Below are 24,615 nucleotides of genomic sequence, written 5' to 3' on the forward strand. Positions count from 1 at the left end.
CAGCAACTGCCTATGGGGTCCCACGTGGGCTAAGTTCAAGTCCTGGCTCTACAGCTCCTTATCTGGAGACCACCATTAGGTCTGTAAAGTAGGGACAGGGATAGAATTTACCCAATAGGAGCACCTAGCGAGGACGGCACAAATCCTCTGGGAAGTGTCACCGTGCCTGGCACGCAGCACCTACTCCACAGAGGGAGCCACCGTGGGTACAAGCATGACTCACTTTGTTTTGGGTGGGTTTCTGCTGACACCTGTGGTTGAATTCGCTTAAAGAGGAAACCTAAGGGGCGCCTGGGTGGCTCCATCGGTGAAGCGTCCGACTTCAGCTCAGGTCACGATCTCGCGGTCCGTGAGTTCGAGCCCCGTGTCGGGCTCTGGGCTGATGGCTCGGAGCCTGGAGCCTGTTTCCGATTCTGTGTCTCCCTCTCTCTCTGCCCCTCCCCCATTCATGCTCTGTCTCTCTCTCTGTCTCAAAAATAAATAAACGTTAAAAAAAAATTTTAAAAAAAGAGGAAAGCTAAGTCTTCTAGTGACAAGTCGAGTGGTCAGTTTAGTCCACTGACAAATGCTCTTTGTCACCAGGAGTCACCAACTTTTCTCGGGCATGGTATTTTTACTTCTTTTGTGTTTGCCTCATCGTGGACTACTGAACTGTTTTCTTGGCTTTACGTCCACATCTCCCCTGAAAATTTTCTTTTCTTTTCTTATGGAAACGACGTGATTCTTATTCTCTTTTTCTCTTTTTGTTTGGGAGTTGTGTCTGCTGTGGTTTCAAGTTTTTACTTAAATTCCAGTTAATTAACATGCAGTGTAATAATATTAGTTTCAGGAGGAGAATTTAGTGATTCGACAATTCCGCATTAACGCCGGGGGCTCAGTGCGACAAGCGCCCTCCTTAATGCCCATCGCCCATTTAGCCCATCCCCCACCCCCCTCCCTCCATCGACCCACAGTTTGTTCTCTGTAGTTAAGAGTCTGTTTTCTGGTTTGCATTTCTTCCCCCCCGCCAACCCCCCGACCCTTCATCTGTTTTGTTTCTTATCCTCTGAACATTTTAATTTTTTTTTTCAACGTTTATTTTTGGGACAGAGAGAGACAGAGCATGAACGGGGGAGGGGCAGAGAGAGAGAGGGAGACACAGAATCGGAAACAGGCTCCAGGCTCTGAGCCATCAGCCCAGAGCCCGACGCGGGGCTCGAACTCACGGACCGCGAGATCGTGACCTGGCTGAAGTCGGACGTTTAGCCGACTGCGCCACCCAGGCGCCCCTTCATCATCTGATTTCATTCATCATATTAACGTTCACTCTTAAAAGTTTAAATCAAATATACCTCCTTTCCTTTCTATGACCTACCAGATTTTAATTTTTTTAATGCTTATCTCTCAGAGAGAGACAGAGCACCAGCAGGGGAGGGGCAGGGAGAGAGGGAGATACAGATTCTGAAGCAGGCTCCGGGCTCCGAGCTGTCAGCATAGAGCCTGATGCGGAACTCAAACGCATGGGCCACAAGATCATGACCTGAGCCAAAGCTGGACGCTTAACCGCCTGAGCCACTCAGGCGCCCGATTTACCACATTTTACTAAAGTTTTCATTGAATTTTAAAAAACGTACCTATTTATGGGGATGGATATTAACCCGACTTATTGTGGTGATCAACTCACAACATATACAAATATCAAACCATTACGTTATACTCCTGAAACTAATATAATGTTGTATGTCAGCTGTACCTCAATGAAAAAAAAATGTTTTAATTGCTCCCCTAAAGAATCTTATGTTTATCTATGTAAAAATATTAAAATCATTTTAAGGGGCGCCTGGGTGGCTCAGTCAATGGAGCATCCAACTTCGGCTCAGGCCGTGATCTCACGGTTCATGGGTTTGGGCCCCGCATCGGGCTCTGTGCTGACAGCTCAGAGCCTGGAACCTGCTTCAGATTCTGTCTCCCTCTCTCTCTGCCGCCTCCCCCCCCACAAAAAAATAAACATTAAAAAAATTGTAATAAAAGATATTAAAATCATTTTTAGTAACTAAATAATAGTCCTATACAGGCGTACCTTGTTTCATTGCACTTCCCTTTTTGTAGTCCACAGATAATTGTGTTTTTTCCCAGATGGAAGGTTTGTGGCAACCCCACATCAAGCAAGTCTGTTGGTGGCATGTTTCCAGCAGCATTTGCTCATTTCACGTCTCTGTGTCACATTTCAGTAATTCTCGCAATAGTTCAAACTTCCGTATTACTGTCACATTTGTTACGGTGACCTGTGATCAGTGATTGTGACTAAAAGCTCAGATGAAGGTTAGCATTTCTTAGTAATAAAGTGTCGTTTAAATAAGTGTTTTTTTTAGACATAATGCTATTGCACACGTAATAGACTATAGTGTAAACGTAACTTTTCTATGCAGTGGGAAGCCAAAAACATCATGTGACTCACTCTATCACAATACCTCCAAGGTATGCCGGTATTGGAATTAACATTATTAAGAACCAAAGAAAAGGTAATTCTGAAATACGATGCGAAAGCAGGAGAACAGGTACATGAGTCTGTTATTGTTTACTTCAAATTTCAATAAAAGCTGAAATTAAGATTTTTACCATTAAAATATATACAAAAAAGTGCACAAGCCCTAAGTGTGAAGTTCAATAAGTTTTACCGCACACTCACCCATGTGTCCACACCCAGCTCAAGATCTAGAACATGGCCAGAATGCCCCCCTTTTGCGGCCTCCAGTATTACCTTCCCCCCCAAAGCAACCTCTGTTCGGACTTCCATTTCCCTAGACTGGTTTTCCTGTATTTAAATTTCATACGGGCCCCGCGTCGGGCTCTGGGCTGATGGCTCAGAGCCTGGAGCCTGCTTCCGATTCTGTGTCTCCCTCTCTCTCTCTCTCTCTGCCCCTCCCCTGTTCATGCTCTGTCTCTCTCTGTCTCAAAAATAAATAAACGTTAAAAAAAAAAAATTAAATTTCATACGGGGTGCCTGGGTGGCTCAGGCAAGCATCCGACTTGAGTCGGGAATTCAGTTAAGCATCCGACTCTTGTTTTCAGCCCAGGTCATGATCTCACAGTTCGTGAGTTCAAGCCCCACATCAGGCTCTGAGCTGACAGCCCTACTTGGGATTCTCTCTCTCTCTCTCTCTCTGCATATACACGCATACATGTACACATTCTGCCTGTCTCTGTCTCTCTCTTAAAATAAATAAAGTTAAAAAAATAAAAAATAAATAAATTTTATACAGACGAAACTCATCATAACTACTCTCTCTTGTGCCTGGCTTCTTTTGCTCCATATGATATCTGTGAGATTAATTCACGTTATTGCAAACAGCAATAACATACTCTTTTTCACTGTTGCATAGTACTCCATCGCACACACATAGAATGACTTATTCATTATATGTTGATGGACACGGGGGTTGCTATCATGAGTAATGATGCTCTGAACCCACCTGTACCTGTCTTACCATGTGCATATGAATGCATGTCTATTAGGCATAAGACTGAATTTCTCAGGTGAACAGGTAGGAGAATGCTGAGCTTTAGCAGATACCCCAAAAAGATTTCCGAAGCTCTGCCGTTTTACATTCTCAGCACTGTGTAAAATTGTCTATTGCTCCACATCTGTGCCCATACTTGATACTGTCCCTTTTCTTTAAAGCCATTCTGGTGCCCATGTGTCATATCTCATTGGGGTTTTCATTTGTATTTACTCAGGGACGAATTTGTATTTACTCAGGCCTGTTCTTTGGTTCACCGGCCATGACGTTGCTCTGTAACTATAGCTCAGCTCCAGCCACACGGTCTTTGCTTCAGCCTCTCAAATAGGTCACATTCCCTATAACCACAGGGCCTTTGTACACACCATTCCCTTCAACCTGGAACCCTCTTCTTCCCCTTCTGCCCACCCCGTGTCTGATAACCTCTCCACTGTCCATCCTGCTTCAAATCTTAGCCCATGTACCCATCCCTAGGAAAGTCTCCTCCACCCGGTGTCTGAGACAGGTTTACGAAGCGTAGGGAACCACGGCGGTATGGGTCATGACGTCCTCCAAAAAGATATGTGCAAGTCCGAGCCCCTGAAAGTTCAGAGTGTGCCCTGATTCGGGAATAGGGTCGTTGCCGATGAAATGAGCTAAGTGAACATGAGGTCAGGCTGGAGTCGGGTGGGCTCTAAAGCTGATGACCGGTGTCCTCACAAGAAGGGGAAATCGGGACACAGAGGCAGACACGCACAGAGGGAAGATGGCGTAGGGGCACACGGGAGGCCGCCGTGTGACCCTGGGGGCGGAAACTCAAGTGGCGCCGCTATAAGGCCAGGAACACCACGGGATGCCCGGGCTACCAGAAGCCGGGGACGCAAAGAAGGAGTCTTGCCTGGTCCCCAGGGGCTCTGGAGGGAGAACAGGCCTGCTCACCCCTCGACTGCAGGCTTGCAGCCTCCAGAACTGGAAAGAATAGATCCCCGTTGCGGTAAACCACCAGTCTGTGCTGTTTTTACCGTCGCCCAAGGAAGCTAATACACGGTGCTTCCTTGCGAGTCCTCATCGAAGGCTATTTTGGGGCTTCCGCTGGTGATAGATCTTTTTAATGGCTTCGTTTCCCCATTGGATGATCGGAGTTATAGGCCAAAACACACTGGCGGCATCCCTGTCTCCTCTTGGTCTCTCTCACACCCCTCATCCAGGCGCCTTCCACCCCCACCCGAAAATCCTGCTTTCAAACTGTCCAAAATACCTCCGCTTCTCACCGCCTCCGCTACTCCTGTCACAGCCCAGCCAGTGCCATCTCTTGTCTGGGGAGCTGGAGTCACACCCCAACAGGCCTCCCGCTTCCACACTGCTCCCCGAAGTCAACGCACAACTGGGTCAGTCCTTCGCAGAAATCACAGCGTGTCATTCCTGCGCCCAAAACACCTGCCACGGCTCTCCCGGTTGACTTAAGAACGAAAGCCAAAGCCAAAGTCCTCCCAGTGTTATTTCTGGGCCTGCACCTCCTCCCCTGCGTGGTCACTCTGCTCCGGCCACACCAGCCTTCTGCTGCTCCTTGGTGGTTGTGCACGCAGTCACCGCAGGACATTTGCACAAGCCATCCCCATCGCCCGGAATGCCGCTCCCACAGCTACCTGAGTCCCTGATGATCTCCTCAAAGCCCACTCGGTCCAAACACCCCCACCTCAATGAAGCCAATCTTGCTCACCTTTAACTACAGCCCGCCCCCTCCCCAGAGCCTCCCTCCTGACCCCCACTGCCGGCTATGTTTGTTTGGTTTTTCTTCTCTCTCCATAGCACTCACCAGCTTCGGACATATTAGAAAAGTTGTATTTTATTACATTTCTTGCTTTTCTGTGCCTCCCCCACTAGAATAGAAGCTTTCAAAAAAATTTTTTTAATGTTTATTTTTTTTAAATTGTTTTTAATGTTTATTTTTTTTTGATAGAGAGAGAGACAGACTGTGAGAGGGAGGAGGGGCAGAGAGGCAGGAAGACACAGAATCCGAAGCAGGCTCCAGGCTCTGAGCTGTCAGCACAGAGCCCGACGCGGGGCTCGAACCCACGGACCGTGAGATCATGACCTGAGCCGAAGTCGGACGCCCAACTGACCGAGCCACCCAGGCGCCCCATAGAATAGAAGCTTTCAGACGGCAAGGATCTTTGTCTGTTTGGCCCCTGAAGTATCCCAAGCACCGAGACAAGCACAGAGCAGATCCTCCCTGGATGTCTGCTGAAATATCAGGACTATTTCTAGTCTCACTCATCACTGCTACCCCAGGACTGGAAGTGGGTTTGTGTTAAGGAAACCAATCAATCGATCGATCGATAAAAGGGGCCCCAAGGTCTTCTCTTCTCCTCTCCCTGTCTCTCTCCTCCATCTCCTCCTCACACAGGCTTCTCCACCTAGTGCGGTCTGTTGTGCCCACGGAAGCCCTATGCAAAGTGACCGGCACACGTCCAGGAGACAGCCTGGCTGGGCTGCCCGTGGCGAAGCAGACAGCCCAGACGGCTGAATGGATGCGAGGCGCGTGCCTGTGACTGCTGACACCCGTCAGGCTTCTCTGGGCCCTGCCAGGATGGGGCTGGAAGGTACTGGGGGACGCTCAAGCCAGCGGGCAGGGAGGTGAGTCACGAGACGGGATGCCAGCCAAGGCCAGAAGCTAGGGAACACACTGAACCTTCTTGTGGGTACCGGAGATACCAAAGGGCTAAAATGCAGCCAGAAACCTTGAATTTGAGTCTCAGCTCGGCACTTACTAGCTGTGGGGTCGGGGGCAGGTCGTTCGACCTCTGACTCCAATTTCCGTATCTCTGAAACAGAGTTTCCCTTCGGCTATATGGAAGAGGAAATGAAGTATGAATTTAATGAGATTTAATGAAACAGTAAAGAAAATTCACATAGCGAGTGGAATAGAACCCGCATCCGAACCAGAAAGCCCTGTGGTTTCTTAATAACCTGTGGTTCAGGGGTGCCTGGGGGGCGCAGCTGGTTGACCGTCCCACTCTGACTCAGGTCACGATCTCACGGTTTGTGGGTTCGAGCCCCGCATCGGGCTCACTGCTGTCAGGGCAGAGCCTGCTTTGGATCCTCTGTCCCCTTCTCTCTCTGCCCCTCCCCTGCTCTCACTCTCTCTCTCAAAAGTAAACATTTTTTAAAAAAAATCTGACCTGCTTAAAAAAAAAAAAAAATCTGTGGTTCACAGGCCAGGGAGCTTTTGCTACCTTGGGGCCCCTTCCTTCTGTCTTACTGTTTGCCCTTCTGCTCGTGTGTGCATGACGCAAGCTGCTGGAGAATATAGACAGCAATGCATCATCATCATTGTGATAAATTCTCCTTTTCAATTTTCCAAGAGACTCGTGATTTAGAATATTTGGTCCTGTTATTCCCATAAAAATCCAAACATCCAAAATTCCAGCATTTTGGCATCCAAACACTGTCTCCCAGACTGTTTCTTAAAACCAGATACAGAACAAAATCCCTTTATCGGAGCGAGCAGGACATTCCTTGGTTTGGAAGCCATACCCCCACTGTGATTATTTTTGCCTCCGCAGCAACTAGCACATTTACAGCCCCCGGTAAGGACCTGCAGAGTTACACAGCCAGGTTTGGTGCAGCCAGAAACAGACCGGAGGCTGAGCACCCAGAGAATCGGGATGGTCTGATGGAACAGACAGGCTGTGGTCAGAGGACGCTGGGAGCAGGTAACGCCATCGGTGAGGCAGGAGTGGGGCGCGCAGACAGGGATGCCTGTGAAAACAGTGCTGCCCCAGGCGGTCCCCACATTTGCACAAGATGGGGCACCAGGAGTGCCAAAGGAGACAGGGAGACGAAAGATGGGGTGTGCCCACACATGCCAACTTTGACACCCGGATAAAACCTGGTTCCGTGTTCCGTGACCGACTTCGTGTCTTCCTGCCGGGGACGTCCCGAGCCACAGGGCTCGGTCTTCTTCACGGCTGACACCTCATTTCAGGTAAAAAGATCATCAGGACGTTGGAAGTGGACTTCAGAGACTCCTTTACTGGAATTACTAACAAGAGGAATTCTGGCTGATTTCAGCGGTGCTAAGAAAAGGCTCAGACAGATGCTCTCCTTATAACCAGACGTTTCCTCATGAGAGCGGTACGAGAGGTGAACTCCTCTCAGGGGTCAAACTCTGGATCATACCCAGCACATGCGAGACAAGACCTGGGCCACAGAACGTCACATGACTGTGAACAGGCACCACAAAGACACCTGGCGATGTTAAGGCGGTGTGCCGAGTTTTTTCCTGTGACCTCAAAATGTCAACCCTTTCTTCCAGAGTCGGATCTGAGCACCAACCGTCTTGTGTTCCCAGTTCTAGGCAGGAATTGTCGTGATATCCTGGGTTCCAGCCATGCTCTGGGGATTTCATTTCTTCTGATCACATGTCAGGCTCCTACTTACCATAGTTTTAGAGTCTTAAGAATGAAACTGAAACCCAGCCCTTTGAGGTGGCTCAAGTGCTGCTGTAAGTTGCTCGAGGAATTACAGCAAAGAAAGCATCGGGGGGGGGGGGGGTTGTGGCGCCTGGGTGGCTCAGTTGGTTAGGTGTCCGACTTCGGCTCAGGTCATGACCTCACAGTTCGTGGGTTCGAGCCCCGCGTCAGACTCTGTGCTGACAGCTCAGAGTCTGCTTCAGATTCTGTGTCTTCCGATCTCTCTCTGCCCCTCCCCTGTTCACATTCTGTCTCTCCCTCGAAAGGAAGGCAGGCAGGCATCTGATGTAACAATGGTAGGGGGGGATAAATCACTCAGGGAATAGTGAGGTCTCAGACCCCACCTTGCTTTGAGGAGCCATGGAAAATCTCTTGGGTTCCTCAGAGGATTCTGCAGGGACAGGACAGGTGATAAGCTGCCATTCCATGACCCACCTGAGTATGAAGCCGCCTCCTAAGACCAACTAGAGGCCAACGACGATCCAAAAGTGATTTTAGAGCTCATTGCCGAAACGTTCTCTTGAGACCTGGAGTGTTACTTTCTGCCTGTGGCTGTTCCTGGAGCAGAAGAATAGGTGATTGTCTCCAAGTGAGATCACATCCTCCGAGGGGGTCAGTGCTGGAGAATCTTGGGCTGGAAGAAGACCGACTGGTGAGAGGACAAATCTGGGCCATCCTGCTGAACGGGGTCTCTTTGAATTCTTGGAAGGTCTATCCTTGCCTCAATATGAAGAACTGTGCATTTGGGGGCTTCTTCCTAAGTCTGGACTATTAAATCAACATTAGCAAAATGCCACTTGCAAGGGGAAAAAAAGAGGTTTTAAGTGGAGTCATCGGTGGTTTTACTCTTCCAAAGTCTTCTGCTTAAAGTGAGGACCAAGAGTGCCATAGATTGTGTGCGTCTCCTGAAAGTTCGTCTGTTGGAAAGAGTCCTTAAAGTGATTGGTGTTGGGAGGTGGGGCCTTAAGGAAGTGACGGGTTGTGGAGGGTGGAGGCTTTGTGGGTGGGATTAGTGCCCTCCAGAGCCCCCAGCTTCGTTTGCCACACGAGCACGCAGAAGAAGGAGGCCACCTACGAACCAGGAAGAGAGTCCCCACTGAACACCCAGTCTGCCAGCATCTTGACCTTGGACTTCCCAGCCGCCAGAACTGTGAGAAATAAGTTTGCGTAGTTCACAAGCCCCTGGAGATACGATATCATCATAGCAGCTCAAAAGGACGAAGACAAAGACAAGTGTTTCTGCTATCAGGCGGCAGGTGCCATTCGGCCAAAGCCCACGGTCTGCAAAATCTGCACTCTGGAAACTGAGGTCACAGGAAAAATAGAGTCCTAGCCAGACTATTCAAAACCTACATTGGGGCGCCTGGGTGGCTCAGTCGGTTGAGCATCCAACTTCGGCTCAGGTCATGAGCCGTCGCTAGGAGCGAGTCTCCGATAGCAAAACAGCAGCAGACCGGCCAGCACCGCCCCCTCCAGGACTTCTTCACGGCAGCCACGGTACCCTCCTGCATCGTGGCGACCATCCAGAAACATCTGTGGAGCACACAGGGATGCGTGGACGCTGCTGACACCGCGGGGGAACGAATACCCAGGAAAGCAAGACTCCCATCACCGGCAAATCGTTGGGTGAGGGTGACAGACGACTAAATCAGCGTGAGATAACGGTCAGAAAGGAGAGGGGTGCTTGGTCTCACCATCGTCCCAGACGCACCTAGAACACTGCCACCTGCTGACCTGGGGGCAGTTCTGTGGAGCCGTTCCAGGCAAGGACTCCAGGTTTACAGCAGCTTCGATTCACACACCGCCTCTCCCGGGGACGCTTAACCGAGTGACTCTCACGATGCATGCGTCTGTCTTCTATAAGGCGGAGGTAATAATAATAAAAACAGTACTTGTCTCCTGCCGAAGGCGAAAAGAAATACCGGGCAGAAAGCGCTCGGCACGGCGCCAACACCTGCCCGAGCCGATTCCGCTCTCCCTCTGCATTTGGGGACAGGCGGGACACGGGCATCTCTGCCCGCTCAGGCTACAGCACACAGTTCCTGGCACTCCGCGGGGTCAGCGGAGCGAGCGAATTTTCGACGGGCGCGAAAACGGCATCTGAAAACTGCCGAGGACGATTCTCTGTCTTCATTTTGTCCGATCCTCACATTCTGATGAGGTGGCAGTGCCGGTGGCCGGGCTCCATCCGCTGATGACGACACCAAGCCTTGGACGAGGCAGCGTGTGGCCTGGAGCCACTCGGCCCGTCGGCAGGTGCACCGCGACGCCCGGCCAGCCCGCCAGCCCCGTGCGCTCTGGGGGGACCCCACCCACGCCTGCGGAGGCTGGGCCGGCAAAGGGCTGGGCAACCCCGTCCACATGCCAGACGACGGCCTTGAAACACTTCGGACCCCTGACACCTTGGTGTTTCTCGCACAAAAATCCCATCAGCTTGGCATGCCTGCAAAATACTCCTAAGTGAGACAAGGTGGTATTTTTAAACTGCATTTCAGATCGTCCGTGTGGGAGGACGCATTTCAGAGCACCTGTGGCGATGACATCAGGCTTCGTGGGACACTGATTCTGGAAGGTTAAGAACCCCGAAAGGGGCTCCCACCGAGTCATCGTTTGCCCACGGAGGGTTGTGTCGAAGGCCCTCACACGTGCCGTAGGCAACGCTCTGCCTTCCGTGTTTAACACCACATAACCCATGGGGGTGGGGGCTCCGGCAGGCTCGGGGGCGGCTGGCCTGGGACTCCCTGTTAAAGCAGCAACTTCACATCCTAAGAGCAGGTGCAGAGATGTTCTAGTCGGAGGGCATTTGGGGAAATGATAGACCACTGAAGATAACAATACCTCCCCCCAGGATAAACAGCACTGATTATGGTGGTTTTCAGCAACTGTCCTAGTTCATGTTGACTGAAGTCAGGAGGGTGGGTCTGTCCACACCTCCAGCCCAGGAAACCTGCCTTCTCCCTGGATGAAGGATGAGGTAGCCAGGAAAGATGACGAGGACACAGGACAGCCCAGCCAGCTGCTCCCTGCCGGATGAGCGTCCCCCCGGGGGACCTGCTGTGGGGCCCAGCAAAGGCAGGGCGGCAAACGCCCACCATCTCCCCTTCGGCCAGGCCTTCACCTGACACCCTCTGTATACGTCCTGTGTGCCGGGCGATGTTCTGGGCTGGGGGGAAGGGAGAGGACGAGAGACCAAGCCCCTTCTAATCTGGGGCTCCTGCTCAAGGAGGGTCAGGTATCACCCCAAAACAAGCCACCAACATTCAGGGAGGGGCAGCACCACACAGGATTAAGAGGGGCCAGTCACACAGGGCCAGCTAGGAGTTTCCAGGAGCACCTGGAAGCTACTAGAAGCTGCAAGCAGAGAAGTGAAATGATCCAGCAAATTTTAAAATTATAAATCACCTGATTTCATTGCTCAACAAATCCCATGACTCCCTCTTCTCTGCTGAGGCAACTGAGGCTCGGAGCCATGAGATAATGGTTGTGAGGGTCCCCAAATCTAGAAGTGTCAAGGCCAAGGTCTGAACTCTGCACGCCTAGGACCCCTGCACGATGACCCCCCACGTTCCACCTGCCCACTGTGGTCATAGAATCCCCAACTGGAACAACACTACTCATAGCCCCTACCCCCACCAATAAACTCAGGACTAATGGAGCCGTTCAATGTTTGTCTGAAAGCCTTATAAATGGGAACGCTTCCTCTTTAAAAAAGGGTAACTTCATTTACAGAGAGAGCATTCGGGCATTAGGTGACCACTCCTCTAATGATGAACGAAACAGCCCCACACCCATTTGAATCTGGCCCCGCTCGCCCTGACCTTATTTCTGAGGAAGCCTTGAACCTTTCGTTCAAGGTGCTGCAGGCACTCACATTATTCATGGTCACTCTTGTGAAACTTGGAGAAATCACCCTCTTGGAAAACACAGTGTCTCAGTTGTGCACATTCAAATGTTTCTTATCAGCTGTTATTAAAAAACAATAATCCTGGGCGCCTGGGTGGCTCAGTCGGTTAAGCGTCCAGCTCTCGATTTCGGCTCTGGTCATGATCTCGCAGTTCCTGAGTGCAAGTTCCGCTGTCCCACACTGACAACTCAGAGCCTGCTTGGGATTCTCTGTCTCCCTCACTCTCTGCCTCTCCCCACTCACGATCTCTCTCTTTCTCAAAAATTAATACACATTTAAAAAAACACACACACACTTATAAACCAACCTTTGGTTTTCATTAAAGTCAGGTCTGGAAATGTTCTACTGGAATTCTGGGACTGCCAAGCGGTGCCAGTTGAGGTTGAGTGGTCTGAAAGTCTGTGTGGTGTGGCAGTGTTGAGGGAGGAGGGAGGGGCCGACGCTCAGAGTCGGAGCTCTGCTCAGACACCCCAGAGCCCGGGTGCCCCTGGGAGGGACCTCGTCCGCTCTCGTCCAGTTCCCTGCAGTATGTTCACAGCAGATGTTGACGCTGGTACTCAGCAGCCGTTACCCTTGATGGCCCCACATCTCGGCGGCGGGGAGGGTGGGGTGGAGAGAGAACCACCCCCCTCCCAGGAGGCTAGACGAGATGATGCATGCACAGAAAGGGTTTAGAAAACACACACAGTGATGGAGCAGCTGGGGGAAAGACAACTAGAATACCAGAGACCCACGCAGGACAGCGCGCGACCCAACGCTGAGCCGGGTAGGGACAGAACAGCAGGATCTGGAGGAAAAAGGCTTCGGGATGGGCTGGTGGAATAACGCCCCCTCCCCAACAGAGATGCCAACGTCACCTGGAGCCCGGGAACAGTCGAGGCCAGAGAGTAAAAGGGAATGAAGTCTGCAGGTACAATTAAGGTGGCTTGAGTTAGGGAGATGATCCTGGGTCATCCAGGAGGGTCCGATGTCCCTACCAGCCTCCTTAAAAGTGGAAGAGGGAAGCAGAAGAAGGGCCCAGAGGCTTAGAAGGAGAGGACCACACGCAGGGCATGTAGGCACCTCTAGAAGCTGGAAAAGGAGAAGAACTGGGCTCTCCCCTCCAGCTCCGGCAGGAACGCGGCCCTGCCCACACCTTGCTTTAGCCCGATGGGGCTTCTGTCCTCCAGAACCGGAAGAGAAGACGCTCGCGTGGCCTAAGTGGCTGCATTTATGAGAAGCTGTGAGGGCAGCACAAGGAAATGAACACCACGGATGTCACAGGATGTACACTGACCGGCAGGGGGGAGGGCAAGGGCTCGCGGGCAGGGGAACCTGCCTGAGAAAAGGCAAGAAGTCAAGAACCGCGCAGGGTATAAAACCCGCGTGCAGGAGTGGATTCTTACTCCTTCCTGGAGTAGGAGCTTGACAGTAATGAGCGACAAGGTTACACGACCCGCGAGCCTCAGAGAAGGAGGCCAGACATGACGTGCTGGGGCCCAGGTGAGCCACTAAGGGTCTGACCCGGGGGGAGCCGCAGAAAAGCCTGGAAGAGGTGTGGGTGGTGGTAAGAGTGGCAGGGGAAAGAGGACAAATGTCATTGGCTGCCCGCGTCCTCCGGAGTTCAGCGCCCTCCTCCTGCCTGGTCCAGACAGAGGGGAAGAGCTCAAGAGGCGCAGGGGGGGCCGACCTGGGTCTAGGCACCAGCAGCATCCTTCGTACTCAGTGCTCTTTGTAGAAGACACGAACCCAGAGTCTCAGGACCCTCTCCGTGAGACAGAGGATTGGAGGCAACCCCCTCCTGGTGGGAGAAGTGGAGCTAACGCATTTCTTTTTAAGTTTTTATTTATTTAGTTAGTTTGAGAGAGAGCCAGAGAGAGAGACAGAGAGAGCCAGAGAGAGTCCCAAGCAGGCTCCAGGCTGTCCGTGCAGAGCCCAACTTGGGGCTCGATCTCACGAACGGTGAGATCATAACCTGAGCCAAAACCAAGAGTCAGATGCTTAACCGACTGAGCCACCCAGGCGCCCCGAAGCTCATGCATTTATAAATGCCATGCATGGTATCGACCCACGGTCAACGAACCACTGCTGCGTCTATCGCCAGAGCAGCGAGCCATGCGAGCAGGGTCCTTCTGGCCCCGCTGGTACCTGGATGTTGAGTCTCCCTCGATGCGCCCCCAGCCCGTAGCGCTTCGAAGTGGATGCGTGAAGCTGGAAGTCTGTGATTTTTAAAGTTTCCAGACCAAGAGGTGGGCAACCTAGAAAGGATAAAGCTTGTTAAAACAACGACAGGTGTTCAAAGACAAGTTTGTGGTTTCCCAAATCTGGCCTCCGCTTTCCCGTCCCCCCCCCCCCCACCACCCGCCGAAGCCCTGCCCGTCGGGGAAGCCCACCCCCCGCCTGTCCGGTGTCTCCGGACAGATGCTGTCGACTCGGCCGTCAACAGTGCCCCAACTGCCTTTCTTGTCGGCACTTCCTTTCCGGCTGTTTGTGCTCTGATAGCCCTTCTCTCTGTTGCTGTCCATGCTACTGTCTGAGGCTGTTTCCAATTAAGGAACCTTCCACAATGTGACTCAGCCAGGGAGCCCTACAGGTTAGAAATTTCAGAGCGATCCCGGGGTTGAGCTCTGCAAATGAATCAGAACTTGTTGATTTTGCTTCAGCAACTCTGGCCTTTGCATTGTGCATGCTAATGAGCAAGGCAATATAAATAGAAAAAAAATCTACTGTTCCCTGTTCTTGGCAAAACTGATAAGTGTTGAGAACAGCTACCAAACCCAGTTTGGTCCAAGCTGCCCCTGGGATAAGATGCTGGCACTTGGGCAGACCCTTGGCAATCCTCCCGGTCCAGACCATCATCCCTGAGGGGAAGAGCTTTAACAGCAGTGCTGGGGCTGGATCCCAGGCCTCCCGACACCCCGACTTCTCTCCTCGCCTTGGGGCTAGAAGTCTCCAAGATATAAGCTATCCGTATCCTCAAATCTGACCCTGGAGGAAGCAAACAAAAACTCGGGAGAAGTAAAATCTATTTCTATTGGTACGAGAAATCCCTAACGTCAGAGGCATGTTTAAAAAGCTGTGTGGGTCACCGCTGAGACGGGACCCCAGGGCACCTGAGGATGTGCGGGTGTCTGTGCACCCACGAAAACGCCAGTGGGGAGAAAGCCCCTCTGGCCTCAGGATGCTGGAGGGGGTCTGCGGGCAGCTGGGTATGAGGGTCTGCCTTACGGCTGCTGCCAGAGAGATTTAGACCCTCCAGGCCCCAAGACGCATCTAGGCCTGCTCTTGAGTGCTCACAGAGGAAGCTGAGGCCCCAAGGCTCAAGGTGAGCCATCCAAAGCATCTCTGCCAGCAGCAAAGCTCGATTTTCAGATCCTGGGCCTCCAGATTCTCAGCTCCAGGCTGTCAAACGCCGCCACACTGCTTCCCTGGCCCTGTCCACACCTGCCAGGTGGCTGCCTGGATCGGTACATATGCATCAGCCATCTGTGCCGGGGACGGAGGTACTGGTGCCCGGCACGGCGAGGAGCACCAGGAGGGGGGTAACGGTGACCCTGCCACGCACCGGACACCGCAGGAGGACCCAGGAGGCTCCAGGTGGCACCTTAAGCGATGGTGCTCCAGCCGGGTGCCGCCAGAGGGGGCCGTGGCTCAAGCGAGGCCGTGTGAGCAGAAACCACGCAGGGCACCGGGGGGGGGGGCGGGGCAGAGGGCGCGTAGCCAGTGGGGACCACAGAATGAACGGGGAAGTCGTGCAGCAAGGGCAGGGGACACAGCCAGTGGGGGTCCGTGCAGCAAGCGTCCCTGGCCACCCAAGGCTGACCTCACAGAGGGTCCTCTAGTTATCACAACCCTCTTCCCCCACTAGGGTTTGCCCTGGGCACTTTCCATGCCTGGAGGACCCACATGGGAGGCATTTCCTCGGGTCCAGGGTCAAACGCGTAATTCTCCATCATGCCTACAGGAAACTGACCAAGTGTCTGATGACTGAGCCAAATATTTCTTACATACACTCAGAAAGCCCTGCTGCCTGCCTCCACCAGCCATGCCTAGTCGTGGAACCTGCTTATGCTAACGTGAAAGCAGCCACACCTGCCCCTCCACAGCTCAGGCCCTGGGCCCAGGATGCAAGACGGCAGGAGCCCGGCCCCCCACGCCCCCCACCCTGTCCCGCTGTCCCGCTTCTCTCTCTGCTGCTCTCCTCTCTGGGCCATATCCCTCCAGCGTCTCAGACCCCGGTGGTCCCTGGTCCAGACGCGGGGGCAAGGACCGAAGATAAGATCACTTCTCGTCCCCTCTGGGAGGTTAGACTCCAGAATGTCCTTCAACCTGCCACTCAGCCCCGGCCCCGGCCCTGGGCTGAGAGGCTCCCTCAGCCGGAGATGCCACCCGCTGTCCCCTCTGCTCCCTGTCACTGAGTCCCAGCACACCTTGCTTCGGGCACATCAGCATCCTCAGGAACAGCCCACATCCCGTGAGCCCTGACACCAAAGTGGCCAGTCGGCGGTTCCGCTGGACGATTCCCCGTGTCCCGGAAATGGGCTCTGCATCCCAATCCCGCCAGGCTTGCCTGCTTAAGTTTCAGAGCCTGACAGGGAACAGGGCACTGGTGTGTCCTTCCATGTCCTGGTGCTGCATTCAGAGGCCCAGGGGTCCCACATAAGCAAGCGTCAGAAATACAAAAAGAATTTGCTGCCGTGTCAAGGAGCCTCTTCGGCAGCCGGTTCAGATGCGTTCACATCCCCAGGTCCCTCCTCCTTAGCAGAAGACACAGCAGGTGGGGAATTCTAGGCACTTTGTGGAGGTAACACCTTCCACTCACAGCATTTAGACGGCCAGCCAGACAAACGGACAGAGGGATGACGCAAACGTTTATTTACTCGTGAGACAAAGGAACAACAACTGCTATCCAGGGCATTTCTTGCACGGAAAGGAAACCTCTCCTATGCCCATGAATATTTTAATTCAAAAAGGAAGGACCTGAAGAAACTAACATATTCATCAAAACCACTCTTGAATTGCTACGCGGAAGCCCTGCCTCCCTCTCACCGGGGCACACAAGGGCTGAAAAGAAAATGCCCGTAAGTGGGGTGTTTACGGATCACACATCTAATAACGACTCAAGAGCTCAACGCCTGCCCTCTCGAGGGGCCCAACCACCACGTACACGAGGCAAGCGTGAGCCCCACGCAGCCGACACCACCGTCAGCTGCCACATCCAGTGTCCACGCTTGCCCACTCTTGAGATGACGCGACGGCGTAAGCCAGAAAAGCCACTCATCCGGTCCACAGGACAGCTGACGACGTCCTTGGTGAGGAGCCCAGGCAAACACGCACACACACACCCAGCCTGCGTGCAAACGCAGTCTTCCCCGAGTCCTAATAAGGCTGGGTTTTGCTTATCAGAAGACACTATCTTCAGAGAATTTTGTTTTGTTTGGGAGTCATCTCCGTCATTCACGCCATGACGAAAGACGCTAGAGATCCACACTGAGGAAGTGCAAAGCCCTCGCCAGGCCACGGCCAAGTCACTGATGCACGGAGGTCACTGAGGCGTCTCCGGTTGTTAGAAAACAACGATGGTTGGGAATGCAAGCTGGGGCAGCCACTCTGGAAAACAGCACGGAGGTTCCTCAAAAAACTAAAAACAGAAGTACCCTGCGACCCAGCAATTGCACTACTAGGCATTTATCCAAGGGATACAGGTGTGCTGTTTTGAAGGGACACCTGCACCCCCATGTTTATAGCAGCACTAGCAACAGTAGCCAAAGTATGGAAAGAGCCCAAATATCCATCGGTGGATGAATGGATAAAGGAGATGTGGTATGTGTGTGTGTGTGTGTGTGTATACACACACAGACATACATACAGTGGAGTGTTACTCGGCAATCAGAAAGAATGAAATCGTGCCATTTGCAACTACGTGGATGGAACTGGAGGGTATTCTGCTAAGCGAAATTAGTCAGAGAAAGACAAAAATCGTATGACTTCACTCCTATGAGGACTTGAAGAGACAAAACAGACGAACATAAGGGAAGGGAAACAAAAATAATATAAAACCAGGGAGGGGGACAAAACAGCAGAGACTCTTAAATACGGAGAACAAACAGAGGGTGACTGGAGGGAGGGGGGAGAGGGGGGATGGGCTACATGGGTCAGGGGCATTAAGGAATCTACTCCTGAAATCATTGTTGCACGATATGCTAACTAGTTTAGATGTTAATTTTAAAAAGTCAAATTAAAAAAAAAAAAAAAGAAGAAAGAAACCAACGATGGTTAACTTAAGCGGGAATGGGGATCACTAGAGGACTGGCAGAAGGCTCCCAGAAGGGACCACGGCAGGGACGTGGGACAGGTGCAGGGTGGAGCCCTCCACACCAGCAGAAACCGCAAATTGTGTGCTGCCAGAGGATCGGACAGACCCCGACAGCAGTTTCAGCCACACCGTACCCCCTGAGGGTCTGCCCCCCACCTCACATCAGTCGCCCCAGAGAGGGCCTGGCCCGTCACATCACCGGTCTGCCCACTGAAGTCAGGTGTTGTCAGCAGGGTCAATGGATGCAGGTCTCCAGTTCCCACCTGCAGGCGCATGGGACAGGTGTAGGGAGCTCCGTGTGCAGCCCGGCAGGCAAGTCCCGCCCTACGCAGCCCTGCACAGCGCGGTGTGATGGGTTCTGCAGGCACCTGCCCTCGCTGCCCGGCCCCGAGTCCCCTCCCTCTCCACCCATCTCTTTCTTGACCTCGCATTCCACACTCTGGTTTCTGTCCCCAGGCACGGCGGCTCTCCTCGTTCGACGGCCTCAAGAGCAGACCTGAGTCTGCTCCCTCTTGGCTCTTCCTGCCCCATGGTTTTCATAATGCGACTATCTTAGTGGGTTCGGGCTGCTGTAACAAAAACCCCGGACAGGTGGCTTATAAACAGAAGTTTATGGCTCACGTGCCTGGAGGCTGGAAAGCCCAAGGTCAAGGCACGAGCACGGTGGCTCCGTGCTGAGGGCCCCCCGCCTGGGTCACGGCCACCCCTTCTCACCAGATCCTCACCTGGCAGAAGAGGCAAGGGGCCTCTTGAACAAGGGCACGAATCCGAGGGCTCCACCCTCGGGACGTCAGTACCTCCCAAAGCCCCTGCCTCCTCGTGGCGTCACCCTAGGGGTTAGGATTTCCACACACGGGTTCTGGGGCGGGTGGGGGGGAGCACAAACATTCAGGCCACAGCAGTGATGTTTCCCTGTTACTCCCCCTCCGTCTTCCCTGTTGAAGGAGCCCTTTCCTCTCCCTCAGCTGAGGTTTGCAAGCCTCCGACCCCTGGAAAGTCTTCCTTCCTCCTCCCCTTAACAATCTGCATGGGCGCCATGGTTGCATCCGCACGATGACACGTGCTATCTATGCCAGCAGGAGTCAAGTCACCCGTCCAAGGAGGTTTCAAGCCAGGACCTCTCCCCTGAGTGTATCTGGAGACCAGACAGAGACCCTGGTGGCTCTGGCCAGCGGTGGATGCGAATATTATCGCTGAGATGTCCCAACTGTCTTCCCCACGCTGATGACGCTCTCCACGGCTCTAGTGACCTTCTCGTCCTCCGCAGGGGTCCCGGACGCGCAGCACCAGTGAGGTCCTCACCCTTGAAGTTCCCCTTTGTTGCACTACCACTCTCTCTTCTCCTTTGAGGACCTCCGCTCCTTTCCTGCCACCACACGTCTGTTTTCCACGGGCTTTCGCTCGGTTCCCAGAACTATCCATGCAACTCAGCTCAACGCACATGTCCCGCGTCCCGCCGACACGGCATCGGTAGTTCTGGGAATCGAGCCGTGCTCTGCAACGCGGTCCCCCCCTGCTAGGCTCGGCTGAACCTACGTGCTACGCCCGCTGGGAGTTCCCCGCCTTCCCAAAATCACATTTTCGAACTTGTTTTAATTAACAGAAAATTTAAACGTAAAGCCATTTAGCACAAACCGTCTATCCCACATCCCTTTATGCAAGGGTCGGTGAGGCAAAAATCCCAGGTCAAAAGTCATGCTGTTCTGGACCAAAAGTTCTTAGGCCTCTCGTAACGGTTTACACTGAAAGTCTGACACAGGAATCTCCGCGTTTAGAAAAATGAAGGATTTTCTTAGACTGAAGGATGGGAAAATAAAGGACAGGGCAATGATCTTCTGGTTTAGAGATTCTCAATGAATTCAAAATGCAGAGGACTGCAATATTAAATACTTGACTCTGATGAATTTCAGTGTATTTCCACCTGATTCGTTTTTCTCCTCTTCCTTCTACCCTGGGAACACCACCCTCAAGATTTTAGGCAGGTCTCCCCCAAGCCCACGGTGAGCAAAATGAGCCTTGGGTTCACCTGCAAAAGGGAACACTACCACATTGGAAAGAAAACTGCAGAGGACAATTCAGAAACCACTGCAAAGGGCACTCGGCCGCTCCAGAGAAATGTGCAGAGAGGAAATCAGGAACACACAGAATAGCCTGCAGGTCTCAGATGCCCCAAGGCCAGGTGTGTGCTCCCTGCTGGAGCAGTGACACCAACGAAGGCCCTCAAGTGTGCAGAGGCCTACAGAGGGGTACGGGGACCACCCTCCCTCCAGCTGCACCCTGAGCTATCAAAGACCCAAGCGCAATACAAAGACAAAAAGCAGGAAGGGGCAGGTTGACCACATCTGGCCACCAGGCCCCACCACCCTCAGGCCACCCTCAGGCTCGGGGCCACTTCCTACTCCTTGAGGGGACACCCGCAAAACTTCAGTCGCTCAGCTGCTCCCTGGTTTGGGACACTACAGGAGACACTAACGTTAACAACCGCAGGGACAGAAAGCAGCCGAGCAAAATCCACAGAATGAATTAGCCTCCACGTCTTCAAAAACCGGAATTCTAGGGGCACCTGGGTGGCTCAGTCAGTTAAGCGTCTGACTTCTTGATTTCGGCTCAGGTCACGATCTCACAGTTCGTGGGATCCAGCCCCACGTCAGGCTCACCCCTGACAGCAAAGGGCCTGCTTGGGAGTCTCTCTCTGCCCTTCCCCCTGCTGGCATGCGTGCACTCTCTCTCTCACTCAAAATAAATAAATAAACATTAAAAAACAAATAAGCAAAAAACCCCAGAATTCCAGGAGGGCAGAGAGGGTAGAAAGGAGCCATAAGTACCAGCCCAACAACAGTCGCTGCCTTTCCTTTGACCGCTGGAAGCTGTCAAGGCAGTGATAATCAGTCCAGCACGAGACTTCTCAATGGCCATCCCAGGGCTCAGGAAAAGCAAATTCGAATCTCGAACCCACTACCCGTCGGCAGAGGACAGCAGGGCTGCCCCGATGAGCGAGTAAAACAGAGAAGAAACAAGTGCTTCGGAGCTCGATGTAAATGCCCACAATCAGAGAGTAAAAAGACCAGAAGCTGGAACTCTAATAGGCTTGCATTTCTCCCACAACTGTAATGTCAACTGAGGAGACCGCTCTCCGGTTTACAGCCTGCTGGGAATCGGTGGGGAACCTCAGCTCCCGCCCCCCGCCCCGAACCTGGCCAGCCAGGCTGCACAGAACCCCCAAGGCGCTGCTCCCCGCTCCTCCTACAAAACAAACAAGCAAAAATCCTTGGTCATCAAGCCAAGCTTTTGTTGTTTCTAAGAACACAGAGACCAACCCTCGGGAGCACGTGGGGGGAGAACAACATGAAGACGGGTGTGAAAAGGACACTTCAGGGAGACAGTAATTAGACAAGAGAGATGTGTCACAGCCCAGAGGGAAGACGGGGACAGTCATCAAAGATGACTCCGCTTTGCTCCTAAAGGCAGCATGACTCTGCGAGTGCCCTGTGCTGAGCGCGCACTGTCCACGAGGCCTGTGCTCTCTTTGTAAGCAGGGGGGCGAAGTGGGATCGTCTGCCTCCCTCTACCTCCCCCCTCTGACCCCGATCCCTCTGGGGGGGAAGGTGTCGTGACAGACTGGTCATGAAAACTATTTTAAAAGAGAAATGATTTGGGGGAGCGATGGGGCGAACCTGCCATCATCACCACGAGCCAGACGCTCTGAAGACATTTGGTGATTGAATCTCCGTTAAGCACCACGAGAGAAGGGTGTCATTGTCCCCATTCTACACGCACACAAACTAAGACCGAAGAAGTCTTTTTTTTTTTTTAATTTTTAATGTTTATTTATTTTCAGGGAGAGAGAGAGCGAGTGAGCGCCCAAGCAGGGGAGGGGGAGAAAGAGAGGGAGACACAGAATCTGAAGGAGGCTCCAGGCTCTGAGCTGTCAATACAGAGCCGGACGCGGGGCTCGAACTCAAGAACCGCAAGATCGTGACCTGAGCTGAAGTCGGACGCTTACCGACTGAGCCAACCAGGCGCCCCTAAGACCGAAGGAGTCTTAAACAGAGTTAAACAGCAAAGTGAAATGCGAAGATCGGCTCTGAAATAAAAGCCCAGGCACGGTCGTAAGCCACCGCCATCTGACTTGAAAACGCAAGAGCGTAAGACAAACGTGAGTTTCGCGGTGGCGTTTGGGGTCACACCGGAGAAAGCTGTGAGGCTGGGACAGGCGTCACCAGCTGGCCCAAGGGAGCTCAGTGTCCCAGGCCATTGGGCCTGCTGTGATCGTCTGCTGGAAGCAGAGCAAAGAATTCTCCAAGACCTCGAGAGCGCTGCGGAGGACAGGCTCACAGCCACACTGTCGCCATAAATCAGACAGCTCTGACTTACAACATTCCATCCTTCGCCTTTCTGAACCTGACATTCTCTTTGATGGATGGGTGTGGAGGCGGCTTCCTGCTGCCCTGGAGGACACGTCTTCAGCACTCTTTGCCGGTCTCAGATACCTCGGGCTTCCCAGAGGGGCGTGCCATGCCCAGGGTCTTTGGGGAAGGAGCTGATCTGGGTCTTATCCAGCCACCCTTCGAAAGCACCCCCCTCACCACGGGACTCCTTCCCCAATTTGTCCTCACCCTGACCTGACATCAGAATCAGAATCTCCTGGGGAGCCTTAAAAAAAAACTGATGCCCACAGTCCTCCCCAGAGATTCTGATGGACAGGCTTGCAGAGCGGCCCTGGTCTCTAAAGCTCCCGGGCGATCTTCTGAGCCCCTCAGAACCTGGCTGGTGTCTCTTCCCTTGAAGCTGCACAAGCTCAGAGCTCCCTTGTGCAGGTCCCGCCGATCAGGCAGAGGAAACCCTCTAGGAGCAGTATGGACCGCGGGCTAATGCCTCTCACGCCCAGAACCTGCCCAGAGCACCCACATCACAGAGGCTCTGACTGCCGCCCACTGATGGCTGATGGGTGGCTGCCTTGCTTGAAAAGCATCCAAGGCTTCCTCCCTGACACTCAACCCTCTCATCCTACCCCCCCACCCCCGCCTAACAAAGGTACAAAGCACACTGTTTCCATCACAGGGCAGCAACTAGGACTTTCCATCACTGAATCCCCAAAGGCCAATCAATATTTCCCAAGTAAATGAATGAATGTGTATTATGATCCATCAGAACTGATAATCATTATGCCTGCACCAGCTGCGGAGAGTTAGTATTTTGTTCTCTGTACATTGCTTATTAAGCCGAAAAAGGAGTAATTATTGTTTCAAAATTGCATTTCTCAAACTTCGATCACCTGCTTATTATCTTCATGAATTTTTCCATACCCATGTAGCACCTGCACTATTACTGTATATTCTTATTAAAATCAAGAGTTTTAATGGAAATGAGTTGATGTAAAAGGAAACCTTATTCTAGAAGGCAACACAGGGAAATAGCTTTGTGATCTTGCAGTAGGCAAAAAAAAAGAAGAAGAAGAATTTAAACATGCAACAAACAGCACTAAAGGAAAATACTGATGATTGTTCTATACTAAACTTAAGAACATATGGTATTCAAAAGATAGCACTGAGGCACCTGGGTGGCTCAGTCGGTTATGTGTCTCACTCTTGATTTCGGCTCAGGTCATGATCTCACGGTTCGTGAGTTCGAGCCCCACGTCGGGCTCTGTGCTCACAGCCCAGAGCCTGGAGCCTGCTTCAGATTCTGTGCCTCCCTTCTCTGTCTGCCCCTCCTCTGCTGTGTGCGCTCTCTCTCGCTCTCTCTCTCTCTCTCTCAAAAATAAACGTTAAAAAAATTAAAAAATTAAAAATTCACAAAAGATAGCATTACTTACGTACAGACGTAAGATAAGGAGTGTGAAAAGATATTACTGTGCATACCTCTGACAAAGGACTCCTATCCACAGTATTTTTAAGAAAGGCAAACATATAATAAACCATCCTATAAATCAATAAGAAAAACAATGAACAAAAGAACTGAGCAGGCGTTCACAAAGGAAGATATTCTGACAGTGAATGAGCATAAGTCATTTGTCTTCAGGAAAACACCAATGAAGGCCACTAGGAGATGGGAGTACACACACACCCATATGGATACAATCAAAAAGACATACATCAAAAGTTGCAAGGAAGCAAAGCAACAACACTGGTAGAGAAGTGTTGATGGGTACAACTGATCCAGAAAACCCTCCAGGAGAATTTACTAAAAATGTAAATACCCATGCCCTGTGACCCAGCGATCCTACCCTGGTGATATACCCAACAGAAACATGCTCACACACACTCCAGAAGACTTTTATGCGCACCATTTGTGATACCCAAAAACGGAGAACAACCCAGATGCCCATTAACTTGAGAATGAATAAATAGATCTGGTATAGCCACGCCACATCAATGAAAATACATGAACCGTAAGTATACACAACGACATGTAGGAATCTCATAAACATAATATTAAGTGACAGAAACCAGACACAATGTG

The 24,615-nt window shown here is 52.2% G+C and overlaps 1 protein-coding gene across 3 annotated transcripts in view; it reads right to left on the bottom strand.

The window, feature by feature from the left end:
* Positions 1-24,615, bottom strand: part of CPXM2 (carboxypeptidase X, M14 family member 2) — a 140,951-nt gene that overhangs the window by 93,545 nt on the left and 22,791 nt on the right. For all 3 annotated transcript variants that reach the window (XM_045439150.1, XM_045439148.1, XM_045439149.1), the window contains one exon: positions 13,986-14,095. In XM_045439150.1, coding sequence (XP_045295106.1) covers positions 13,986-14,095 — 110 coding nt within the window. The remainder of the gene's footprint in view (positions 1-13,985; positions 14,096-24,615) is intronic.

This window comes from Leopardus geoffroyi, chromosome D2 (assembly GCF_018350155.1).
Source record: "Leopardus geoffroyi isolate Oge1 chromosome D2, O.geoffroyi_Oge1_pat1.0, whole genome shotgun sequence".
NCBI lineage: Eukaryota > Metazoa > Chordata > Mammalia > Carnivora > Felidae > Leopardus > Leopardus geoffroyi.